Genomic DNA, 12962 nt, shown 5'->3' with positions numbered 1-12962 from the left:
AATTGCTACCTTTGGCTGGTTCATTGTGTACTAGAACGTACTGTTCATATCTGTGATGGGGAAATGGTGGCCCTCCAGATGTTGGAATGGAACTCCCACAACTCTACATCTTTGCCTATATTGGCAGTTGCTGTCTAACATCTGGAGAGCTACATTTGCCTGCCTTTGATTGATATGAAGGATTTGCCAAACTTTTTATCACTTCAGTGCATTAGGACATACTGGTTTCTTGAGGTGAAATCCGAGCATCTGTTTCCAACTGGGCTGTGCATCCCTGCGTAGATGGAGTACTTGAGGTCCAAGATGTTCAGCACCAGGCTGGAAAAGAGAATGTTATAGGAACAGTCCTGAATTCAACCCATACAGAACTGATTGGTAGGCGGGCTTTCAGAACCATCTTCCAGCTCTTCTGCTGACAACAAAGTAGAACATGGCTGAGTGAGGGTGATATCCTTTTTTATGTGCATTGATTTGGATGGAAATTCGAGTCGGTACTTTTATCTCCTTCCTATCTAATCAATGCAGTGCTTAGTTTTGGTTGGATTTCCTGTTTGTGTCCACAGAGTTTGTCAAGAGCGCTTTGCCTACATTACACTAGTGTTCCTTTCGACAGCTCCACCAGAGGAATAATATTTTCCTTTGTATTGCGGATGGCATTCAGGTCCAGGAAGAGATAAAGCAGGGATGGGGGTTGCTTCACATCACTGAGGATATTCAACCCTGTTTGTGTTCTAGGGCCAACCCTACTATTTTTTTTCCAAGCGGGGTCTGCTTTGTGGGGAAGACGTTGAGGGGAGGCCATGAGTTGCGTTGCAGGTGGGCTTCCCTGGCACCCCATAAGCAAGTCTCCTTTCACATGTTGCAGGAAATTGTCACATCTTTATTGAACTGAAATTCAACTTCCAGTCGTCTTGGCTTCCATACAGGAATAGGGGGTTGGGGTGAAGCTGGGGCAGAAAGGATTCCATTTTGTCCTTTCCCTCAGGCAGCAAAATATCATAGGTTAGTCCTACTGGATAGCTGTCAGGGTCGTAACTAACCTTTACCTGTCTAAGGTAAAGGCTGATTGTCGAATTTACTTCGCTAACCGGATAAGCGAAGCGTCCAACTAGCAGACAGAGTTATTCCGTATAGTGTGCGACCTATCCAGAACTGGTCCTGGTGATAGGCCTCCCCCTAGTTTCTCACCTGACCAGTTTGCAGCCTTTTTAAAATCTAAAGTGGAGGCCATCCACCAGGACCTCTCTCCTTTTTTGAACACAGTGAGTTGAGCAGAGATGTCCAGCACTCCGTCTTGCCCGGTAACATTTGACACCTTTCAGCCTCTCATGCCTGATTCAGTGGCCAAGGTCCTTGACCGCTGTTGAGCCACCACTTCCTCCCTTGACCCTTGCCCAGCCTGGCTAATCAAAGCAGCCAGGCCGATAACAACAGAATGGGCCACTGTAATAATAGATGGGTCTTTCCTCGAGGGCAGGTTTCCCTCTGCCCTCAAGGAAACACTCATTAGGCCCATAATAAAGAAACCTAGTTTGGCAGCAGACGAAATTGGCAATTATAGGCCCGTCGCCAATGTTTCTTTCATGAGCAAAGTGGTGGAGAGGTTGGTGGCTGACCAGCTTCAAGCTCTCTTGGAAGAAATGGATGCCCTGGATCCATTTCAGTTGGGCTTCAGGCCGCGCCACGGAACAGAGACGGTATTGGTTGCCCTGTACGATGACCTATTGAGGGATGCTGACGGGAAAAACTTCTCTGTTAGTCCTTCTCGACATCTCGGCGGCCTTTGATACCGTCGACCACGGTATCCTCCTAGGGAGGCTCTCCGAGCTGGGAATTGGTGGCCTGGCGCTTGCCTGGCTCCGATCCTTCTTGGAGGACCATCCCCAGAGAGTACAGCTTGGGGAGAGTGTCTTGGCCCCATGGAGTCTCAATTGTGGGGTTCCACAGGGGTCAATTATCTCCCCAATGCTGTTTAATATCTTCATGAGGCCGCTGGGTGGGGTCATCAGGGGATATGGGGCATCGTGTTATCAGTATGCTGATGACACCCAGCTCTACATTTCCTTTTCACCAACTGCAGGTGATGCCATCTTGTCACTTCAGCGCTGCCTGGGGACTGTACTGGAGTGGATGCAGGAGAATGGGCTGAGGCTGAACCCGGACAAGATGGAGGTCTTGAGGGTGGGTGCCCCCACTGTTGGCAGCTTGGGTGACTCCCTCTCATTTGGGGGTGTGACCCTTGCCGCAAAGAGTGGGGTTCGCAGTCTGGGGATCCATCTGGACCCGGCGCTCTCCATGGAGACTCAGGTGGCGTCGGTGGTCCGCACCACCTTTTTTCATCTCTGGCGGATAGCCCGGCTGCGACCCTATCTCGATGTGGGGGCGTTCACCACCTTGGTCCATGCGCTCGTAATCTCAAGATTAGACCATTGTAATGCGCTCTACGTGGGGCTACCTTTGAGGCTGACACGGAAACTCCAAGTGGTGCAGAATGCAGCGGCCAGACTCCTAAGTGGAGCGAGAAGATACCATCACATCTCTGCTATCCTGGCCGCGCTGCATTGGCTGCCCATTCGGTTCCATGTTGACTTCAAAGTTTTGATGCTTACATTTAAAGCCCTAAACGGTTTAGGGCCTTGATACTTCGCGGAACGCTTACTCCCACCCAACTCTACCTGTGTCACCCATGCGAGTCAGGACGCCGAGGGAGGCCCGGAAGGAAAAAACAAGAAACCGGGCCTTCTTGGCAGTGGCTCCTCGCATCTGGAACAACTTACCTCCTGAGATTCGCGCAGCTCCCTCGCTGGGTATTTTTAAGAAACAACTGAAAACATGGATGTTTAGGCAGGCCTTCCCCCTTTCCAGCTAATTCCTAATTATTCTTTTTTCCTTTTCTGCTACAATATACCCTGTTTCTCGCCATCTTTGGGAAAATTTTTATTTTTTAAAATTTATGCGAATTATGTTATGTGATATGTTATATATTTAATTGTTTTATAATGTGTGTTGTAAGCTGCCTAGAGTGGTCACAATTGACTAGATAAGCGGGGTATAAATGAAATAAATAAATAAATAAATAAATAAATAAATAACTAAATAAATAAATAAATAAATAAATAAATACCCACTTCTTGACACTGCATACTGTGTCATTGTTAGTGATTGTGCTTGCAAAGGGCTTGCGGTTCTGGGTAGAGGCACATCATTTTATGCCACATTTGCCTTGGATCTCACCAGAGCAACTAGAAGAGACCTGTGTAGTCAAGGGAACTTATGTGTTGACTTTGAACTTTCCATTCATTCAGTGGGTCTACTGTAGTTAGGCCAAATAATTGAATTCAGGACTTGACGGCCCTTCCAGTGTAGTAGACTACTTTCAAATAGCCAGCAAGATGCCTGTGGATAGTATGAAAACCGAACATAAATTGTGACACTGGTTGAAATCCATTAGTAAATTGCAACTAGAGTAGGCCCATTCCACCAGTGGGGATTTGATGAGCTAATTCTTCTGTACGTTACATTGATTCAATAGGCCTAATTCCAGTTGTGACTTGCTACTGGATTTCAGCTACTCCTTGTTACCATGAAAGTTCTATTTAGCTGGCATGGCTTAAGAGCCATTGATGGTGAGATCATTCATGAATTTTGATCAGTTCTAAATGCAATCTTAAGTTAGTGGGCATCACCACATCTTGTAATGTCAAGCATCATATCAGTTGCACATTGCACAAAGGAGGATTTCCTTGTGTTTGTGTTACTCTTCAACTCAGAAGGAAAAGGATGTATAGCAAGGGTGGGCAACGTGCTGCCTTCTAGATGTTTATGTCTAACCCATAAACATCAGGGATGGTCAGGGGGGCATGAGAGCTGTAAGCCAATCATATCTATAGGTCCCCAAGTTCATCAGCTTTAAGTTCTTAAATTCTTATGAAGTAAAGGCATTATGAATTTAGGGACACTAAATTCCTGACGTTTTATGAATTTTGGTCAAACTTCAGTGTGCTCAACTTTCTCTGGAGTGCATCCAGTATGGGAATATTACCCTCTTATGGTTATTTCTCATGAAAGTTTCCAAGTTAAATAAGAATTTAAATAAAACAAAAATGTTTGCTGAAAATGTACCCTTGCTGGAAAGATAGCCATTTTGCATTCAAGTGGGTCATAAAATCCAGGCTTGCGTATTCCTTCCGAGAGAGTGTACTCTGCACCTGCAGAATGAATTTTTTTTAATTACACTGTCCAACCCTTGTCAAGCAAACCCAAACCATAATGCAAATCCATCAGCCTAAAAAAATAATATTAAAATTTATTTAAAATCAAAAACATACAACCATGACCCCAACCAGAGTTTTTATCCAGATAAGGAAATGGCCAGGGGGAATCTTGTAGAAATCAATGAAATACCTTGTCATTAATTTACACCAAAGATGTGAGATGTATCGTAAGTCTGCCTTCATAATGGATTCTTTTTAAAATGCTGATTGATCCCAGAAGGGTAAAAAGAGAAGAACTTCCTGTCCAGGTAGGAAACTGCTTGGTAATTCAGTTGGGATGAGATATTCCCTAGGCACTGGCCAGCACACATACACACTCACAGGTTTTGGGTTCTTAGGCCTCCAATGTCTGTGTTACATGTCAAAAGAAACTTTTTGGCCGAGATTCAGGGGAGGGCCACATTTGCACCTGGCTATGCTCAGGTGCTGGTATATCTCAATGAGTCAATAAAGCTCTCTGAATTGAAGGTTCTGTATGTAGAGCTAGGGGGGAAGGAGTCTGAGCCCCCTCTATACCTCCTGAGAGAGGGGCTAGCTAAGATCACCTTTAGTGGCTGATGGGATTGTCCATGGCCTTGGGCAAGCTGTACAGTCCCAGAGTGGCAACAGAAGGAGAGACAAGCTAATCATATCTGAGTACAGTAAGACCCCTGTATCTGCGGGATCACTTATCCACTTACTGCAAATATTAAAAGAAAAAATCCATAGAAAACTATTTTCACATGGATTATCATAGTGAAAAATACATAGTATGGGCTTTGTCACCCTCTGGTGGACAGTGCTGGCAATGAATGTGGAAATATTTTTTTCTGGTTTTCCCCCCTTTTACCACACTCTCTCTCATGTTTGCTATTATCTGTAGTTTTAAGTATCCACTTGTGGGCTTGGAACCAAGTCACAGTGAATATGGGGGTCCTACTGTAGGTGGTCCCTAGAATACCCTGGGAAAGTTGCCCTAAGTCAAAATCAACGTGGCAGCACTTTTTAAAAACTGTTTTATGTCCTCATGTCCACATAAGCATTAGCAACATTTTTTTTGCAAAGTTAAAGCTGATGCAGCAGTTTTCATAATACTCCCCAGTTGGCAGATACAGTAGAACCTCCTTATCTGTGGGATCAGTACCTGCTGATTCACTTTTCCACGGTCTGAAAATAAAAATCCTAGAAATATATATTTCTAAACATGAAGTTACCAGAACTGACCACTAAAGGGAGCCAGAGACCATGCTATATATGCTGTTCACTATGAAAGTAGGGTTTGTTATAAACCACATTTTTCAGCATCCATGGGGAGGGGTCTTGGAAATTATCCCCATGAATATGAGGGTCCTACTGTAACCTGGAATGTATCTGAGATACTCCCGCTATCAGTCATATCAGCTTAGTTTTGTATTTCCCCCCCTCTGTGGTTACTGCCATTGATCTTATGCTGTTCTATGTCAGGTGTTCTAGCCCTGCAAATGTGTTGAATTCTATGTGGCAGCATGCCCCCTAAAACCATGCCTGTTAGCAACTTTGTAAAGTGTGCCACCCAGCCTAATTACATGAGGGAAGAAATGCACATTCCTTTGAGTAGTGTCGGAGCACCTCTGCTGATGAGGGTCATACAAGTTAAACTGATGGGTACATCAGGCCACACTGGAAATACCAATTTGTATGTAGAACTTGGGCTGTAGAGGGTGGGAGGGGTGGGGAGTGATGGAATGATTTGCCACTGCCCGCTGGTTGTATGCCATATATTGTTTCACCTACTGCTTGCACAGCACCCGCATGAAGAACACACATTTACAACTGGAGAGCCAAGCCACCACCAGCAACTTACACAACACATTTCACTGAAGGACACCACTGGTCTTCAAAACATCAAGCCATAGTGTTCACTTTCGGCCAACTGTCAGCCAGAGGTTCTCCATCATCATCCTAAAACTATAGACTCTGGATCATGATGGAGAATTCAGCCGGAAATATGTTATATATAAATAACATTCTGGTATTATAGTAATATATATAAATGATATTTTAGAAAACACCTTAAAGCTATACCATTGATAAATTATCTGTAGCTTTAAAATGCTTTTTGTAATTTGTCTTCTGTTGAAGACTGGTGGGCAGAGCCATAGAACCTGCGAAGGGCAACCATGGGATAATTTTATAATAATAATTTGTACTATTCATTCAGAAAGGCAGAGAAACTGAGGGTGAGTGGGCCTTGTCTGACACCAGATCATCAGAAGGGAAAGTGGCACAATTTTATAAGGAAATGTGATGGACGGGGAAGATGTCACCCTCCAACTGAAGTTTGACTGCAGCTCCCATAATTCCTCACTCTTAGCTGTACTGAGTAGGGCTGATGAGAGTTATAGTCCAAGACCATCCGGGAGGCTTCATGTTCTCCATCCATGCCACATCTGATTACTGAGAGCTGAGCTACATAACATTATCCAGCCTGAGGTGGGAGGTCTCAACTTAAGATGGAGATGGGGGAGCCATATTTTCAGTGCTTTCCCTTCTACATGATGTTCCATACACAATAACATGAGGCACTGGAGTGATAGCTAGCTGATCAGCCCAAGGACTTTTGGGGCATTTGTTCCCATGTGGAGGAGGATTCAAAAAAGAGGATTTTCCATTTATACTCAGCAGTGGCACAGCCCAATACGCTTATGCTGAATGCTACTTCAATCAACTTTTTATATGACTGACTCTGTAGGTTTCCATTAAAGAGCAGCATAAACTTTCTCCCACTCTGATAATTATAAAGTATGTTTAGGTCAGCTCTGAGTTCTTAGAATAATGGAAATGTTTATTGATCATTGACACTGATCCTTGTGTCTGATTGTTAAGGGGGAAGATCTGTAGCACTCACTCTTTCAGTTAACTAATCAAAGCAATAGAGACAAATAGCACCCACAGGCCCTTGGGTTCTTCAGCCTTTGAAAGCTTACAGTGGTGCCTCGCAAGACAAATGCCTCGCAGGACAAAAAACTTGCAAGATGAATGGTTTTGGCAATGGGGTTGATGACTCACAAGACAAATGTTCCTATGGCCATGTTTCACACGACAAATGTTTTCCGTTTTTTGTTCCTGCCTCATGTTTGCTGATTTTTAAATGTTTTTCTATGATGTTTAAAAAGTTTAAATTTTTTGATTGGAATTTTTGAAATCATCCGCACAATATGTATGGCTTTAAACAGCACTTAATAAACCCTTTGTAAAACAAATTTGACTTTGTTCTGACTTTTTTTGCCCATAGGAACGCATTAATTAGATTTCAATGCATTCCTATGAGAAAACGCGTTTTGCAAGATGAATTTTTCGCAAGACAACATTAACCGCAGAATGAATTAAATTTGTCTTGTGAGGCACCACTGTATTTCCCTAGACTGGCATTTAACAACTCCAAAAAGCAAACTCTAAACAAAGCACCACCAGGACACACAATTCTGAAGAATCTTTTAAAGTCTCCGCCATTCTTTTGTTTTTGTTTTAATCAATGCACAGAAAGGGCTAAAAAGTGGAGTTTCCATTTGAGTGTGGTGAGAAGAAAAACATGGGAGCCACATAATTTGGTGACTTATAGAGTTCCCTGTAGCCTGAGGTCACTCCTTCTGGTAGGCGAAGACTTCCCATGGAAGGTTTTTCCTCTTTCAAAATGTTCTGGTAACTCGGAGCCAGGGCACTCCTGCCTTTCCCCCATTTTGGATTTTCCAGAAGGGAGAGGCTGTCAGCTGAAGGACATATTGCTTGCTGATTGCAGTGTTGCTTTCTGGCATTATTATTATTATTTTCTTAAAAAGTGCATTATGAATTTGTTAAAGGAAAAGGGGTGAGGAGGAGAGAGCTGCAGCAGGGCTGCTTAAGACTCTGCAGTCCTGTTTGTCCTCTGAAACTCTTCCAGCTCCAGCTTTCTGCTCATGGCCAGCTGCAGTTCTTGCTTGATCACCTGAATCTGTTTCTCCAGCTCTGAAAGTTCTTGCATCACTGCGGTCCTAGCAATGTTAACGGAGTCTGCCTTTCCATTTGTGGTCAGCGCAGCTGGAGAATCTCTCTTGAGTGGGGGAAGAGGTATGTCTTGCGGCTGCTGCTTCAGTACCACTTCATTCTGGCTTTCCTCACTGCAGATATATTTCCTCCGATGACAGTTACCTGGGCTGGCTGTATTCCATACTGAATGCTCACTGTTACCTGCGTTGGACCTGCATAAAGAAAGCCAAATTCACAGTCAGAAGATGGCTATCTATTTTGTGTACACCATACTAGTGGTTTGCAGGAGGAAAAACAAGCAATGTCCTCCTCTGGTTCTATTGTTCTTGCGCATGGGACAGGTAGACAATACCTCACAATTTGTGGATAGCTCTATGTTTATTTGCAATCTATGAGTAAGGATTTCTGACTCTGGGGGGTCAAACTAGACATTAAATGCATATTTCCTACAATTAACACTCCCCCTACAAATACATGCCTCAGCAATCAAATTTGTGAATTAAATCTATGTTTGCCTTCCAGGAGCCAGGCACAAAATAAAGCATGCGAAATGCAAGGCACATACTGTAGATGAGGAAATGCACGGGCTATGACCAACAGGAGTCTTTCACCCCTTGACAGACTGCCTCTTTTAAAATGTGCTAAACATACAATTTAGTTTGGTTCTCAGTTGTTTTATATCAGTAGCAACAAAATCACCTCCCTAGTTTAAATTACTGTTGAAATGAAGAACTTGCAGAACAACCAAGAATGGGTATTTATGTGAAAGTTCTATTCTGTAATTTATATAGTATTCAGTTTTGGTGCTGCAAACATACTCATTCTAAGTGCCTGGCTCTTTATGTACTAACCTCCAATTGTAGATCTTGTAGTTCTAATAAAGATATCAGAGAAATCCCCAAATTCACAAATCTGTGAAAGCCTGTATTTGGGTTTGTGGTCCTGTTTCTGTTTCAATCTACCCATTTTTGATTGTGTTCTCCTCTCAGGTAATATGCAACTTAACGCCCATCTCAAAATGATCGTTCCAAGTGATGTCTGCAACTTTTTGATGGAGTAGTGGTAGACTGTCGCAAGAGGTCCAGCACTCCATTTCTAATAGGAAATCTCAGAAAGCTACTTTAAAAAAAGCAATTAGTTACAGCTATAGTTCTAAGCCCCCCCCCCCAGTAGTTACTGTTATTGGCACATTTTTAAAAAGTGAATTTTTACACTTCCCATTTCTCACATGTAACTATAATACCTGAATGCTGTAGGAATGTTTACAATAGAGCCTATCACCAAACATACTTCATAAATCACTGCATATGAGATGTAACCACACACCAAGACTCTTAGAGCCAATGAATACTTAGTACTGTATGTTTTACTTGTGAAATTAATATTTCATCCAGTTTCATTTCCCCCCAATATGTCTGATGAAGTCGATTTGTCCATGAAAGCTCTCATTGAAATATAATAGTCTTCAAAGTGCCTCTCATGATTTTTGCCTTGTTTTGTTTTGTTTCTCTGGATTTTGCCTGGTATTCTCGCACAGACTAACACAGCTGCCTTTTAAAACACTAAATCCAATGTGATATCCAATGGCTATTTCAGGATTCAATTCCTTCCTGTAATGCATCTGTGTCTTTCTGATGACAAATTAGTCATAGAATTATAGAATCATCGAATAATGCAGTTGGAAGGGGCCTATAAAGCCATCAAGTACAACCCCCTGCTGTAGGCAGGAATCCAATCAAAGCAGATCTGACAGATGGTGGTCCAATTTTATCTTGAATGTCTCCAGCACTGGAGCACTCACATTTGTACTGCTCGAACAGTTAGAAAGTTTTTCCTGATATTTAACCAAAACCTGCCATCCTTTAACCTGTGTGCATTATTATGTGTGGATGCACTCTAGGATGATTGAGAACAGATCCTGCCCCTCCTCTCTATGACAACCTTTTCAGTATTTGAAGACTTCTATCATATCTCCCCTCATGTCTTTTCTCAAGTCTAAACATGCCCGGTTGTTTCTAGTCTTTCCTCATAGGTTTCCGTTTCCAGGCCACTGATCATCCTTGTTTCCCTCCTCTGAACTAGTCTGTCCTGTGTTTATGTTTCCTGTGAGTTTGTGTATGATTAATTTCTTAAAGAGAACACATTGGTTTCAACCAAAACTGAAGAGTTTAACAGGAATTATATGTTGCTTAAGCTGTAAATAGGACAAGGTGGGGGCAAATGACAGCTGTAGCAATCTCAGCCTTTTGGCAATGCTGAGCTCTCTCGAGGAATCTGGGTCCCTGAGGTGTCCTTTCACCATGCGAGGACAGCTGGTCTTGACTAGAGTCTCAGCAGCAGTAAGATTTCTTCCACATCCTTTGTATCAAAAAGGAAGTAATCAGGTATTTTCCATCTTTTAAGCCACCTTATCTTGGGTAGGTGCAGGGATCAACAACTGTCTTTTTAAACTTCCTCCTCCAGCCTGTGTACAAGACTGTATGGCTGTACTTGAAGGTCATGCAGTAGTTTTGACTGGTTCAACATGGAACACCACATTTTTTATGGAGGGTGGCTACCTAACACCTCACCTTGCATTACCTATTTTGTTAATGTAAGGTGTAAACAGAAGAGAGCCCTATGCAATCCCCCTCAAATTGCAGGTGTAGTCCTTACTGGTTTGTCTCACAGATCCCAAAGATGATGTTGGACAAATGGAGCCATGTTGTCTGGGGCTGCTTGGAACTGTAAAACAATAACATCTGGAGTTCAAAGTGTATTTAAGCCTTCAGATCCCTGGAATAAAATTGGAACTGTGGAACAAGGCTAAACATGGGACTCATTTAATTTCAAAATCTGAGAACAGCAGCAGTTGATAATAATAATTTATTGACACTTTACCTTCAACTAGCTATCATCACCCCATTAAGACCCCTTTGCCCATGTTCCACCAAAATGTTGATCTCAGCACTGAAGAATGTATGGTTAGCAAATCCATCTTGATTGAAATAGATGCATCCTGATACACCTGAAGCCGTAGGTGTGCATGTACTCTTATTGGGTTTTTTTAAGTGGAGCCTTCTGAGAAATGTATGATTGAAGAAGGTATGAGAGGATGGTTCCTCGGGGAAATAATAATACAGTAGAACTTATTTTCATCATTCCTCGGGTTCTTCCCATTTTCAATATAGCAGCAATCGAAAGGAATAAATGAGTGTTATCATGGAAAGGGAGAGAGTTTTCTGCACTGTTCAACTGCATTAATTCATTATTGCTGTGCATCTGGACTCTGTTTCTACAACACAGGCCCTGTGGACATGACTCTACTATGGAAATGCAATTGGTTTGAACAGTCCTGGCATTGGGAGGTCTGCAATTAGAGCCAGTAAATGTGAAATGAGTATTTTTAGGGCTGAGGCTGTGTATTTTTTTTCCATTGGGTTCTTGGGCCCAGCTTGGCAAGTAATATATTTTTGCCAAAGATTCTTGGAAAGTAACACTTGTCTCAAGGTTTAATTCTGTCAGACTTCCACAACTCACCTTACTGTCAGACAGGTTATTTCTGTGGCCATTTTAAAAAGCTTGGGAAAGGGGGTGTTGTCTGTGGAAAACCATAGGCAGGCCCAGTTCTTATTCATCATGCCATAAGTACAGTGGTGCCTCGCAAGACGAATGTAATTTGTTCCGCAAGAAGCACTGTCTTGCGAAAAGCGGTTTCCCATAGGAATGCATTGCAATGCATTCCTATGGGAACCTCGTAAGACAAAATGAATTTTTTTTTGTCTTGCGAGGCATCGGTCTCGGGGGGGGGGGAACCCTGTCTTGCGAAGCATAGCCATAGAAGAAACCATCTTGCGAGGCACCATAGCGATCGCAAAAACCAATCGTCTTGCGGGTTTTTTGTCCCACAAGGCATTCCTCTTGCGAGGCACCACTGTAATGCCAGAGAATTAAATGAGTGTCTTTCTGCAAAAATGTCAGCCTAGACTTGCCCCTAGAAGGCTGGTCCATTAGGGCAAATGGGTGCTCCTCCACCTCAGACTAACTCCCCTCGACCCACTCCTGTCTTCTTTGGTTGCTGCATTGAAGGGTCAGGGCCTCACATGCGTTGGCCTCCTTCTACACTCCCAGAGTCACACTGTGTGAGTAAGGGGAGTGGAGGACCAATGGAGGAATGAAGATGAGTGAATGTCAAATTCCCAGCTTTGAAACTAGGCACAGGGGGAGGCACGTAGAAACCATTCCAGTTTGGAGTCAGGGTGCATTTGTCTGCTCTGCATTTCAGCTGTGCGGAGAATGAATGGGATGGTGTGAGTGTGTAAGAGAGTGTCTGAGAAAATGCCTGCCTACCTGAATCTGCATGTGAATATGTCTCTCTCTCTCTCTCTCTCTCTCTCTCTCTCTGTGTATGTCAACACCCACTTTTGTGCTTGATACTATCTGTTACCTGGGCTCTGTGCACCATAGCTTGCAGTGTCTTGTGCCTCACCAACCACAAAGAGGCCCTGGATACCACAGCTGAACTAGCCAGACAATTTTGCCCTATCAAAAAATCTTGTGGTGGGGCAACCATAAATTATCAGTCATTTAAAGAAAAAACTTGTATCTCTAGTTAGACACTCCCCCTTCAATTTTTGGCCCTCCAGATTATTTTCGGACTTCAGCAAGTAAATGGGAAAGATGATTCCTGTCTGTGATGTTCTTATAGCGCAAGGGCACGGAATT

The 12962-nt window shown here is 43.1% G+C and overlaps 1 protein-coding gene across 1 annotated transcript in view; it reads right to left on the bottom strand.

Moving 5' to 3' along the window:
* Positions 1-4280: 4280 nt before the first annotated feature.
* The window catches only part of GRIN3A (glutamate ionotropic receptor NMDA type subunit 3A), a 146851-nt gene continuing 138169 nt past the window's right edge, over positions 4281-12962 (bottom strand). Inside the window, exon 9 of the mRNA XM_072991995.2 lies at positions 4281-8470. Within this exon, the coding sequence (XP_072848096.2) occupies positions 8131-8470 (340 nt within the window). The 3' untranslated portion in view covers positions 4281-8130. The remainder of the gene's footprint in view (positions 8471-12962) is intronic.

This window comes from Pogona vitticeps, chromosome 2 (genome assembly GCF_051106095.1).
Source record: "Pogona vitticeps strain Pit_001003342236 chromosome 2, PviZW2.1, whole genome shotgun sequence".
In the NCBI taxonomy this organism is placed as follows: domain Eukaryota; kingdom Metazoa; phylum Chordata; class Lepidosauria; order Squamata; family Agamidae; genus Pogona; species Pogona vitticeps.
Note: the sequence above shows the minus strand (reverse complement) of the source record. Positions and strands in the feature narration are given on the sequence as shown.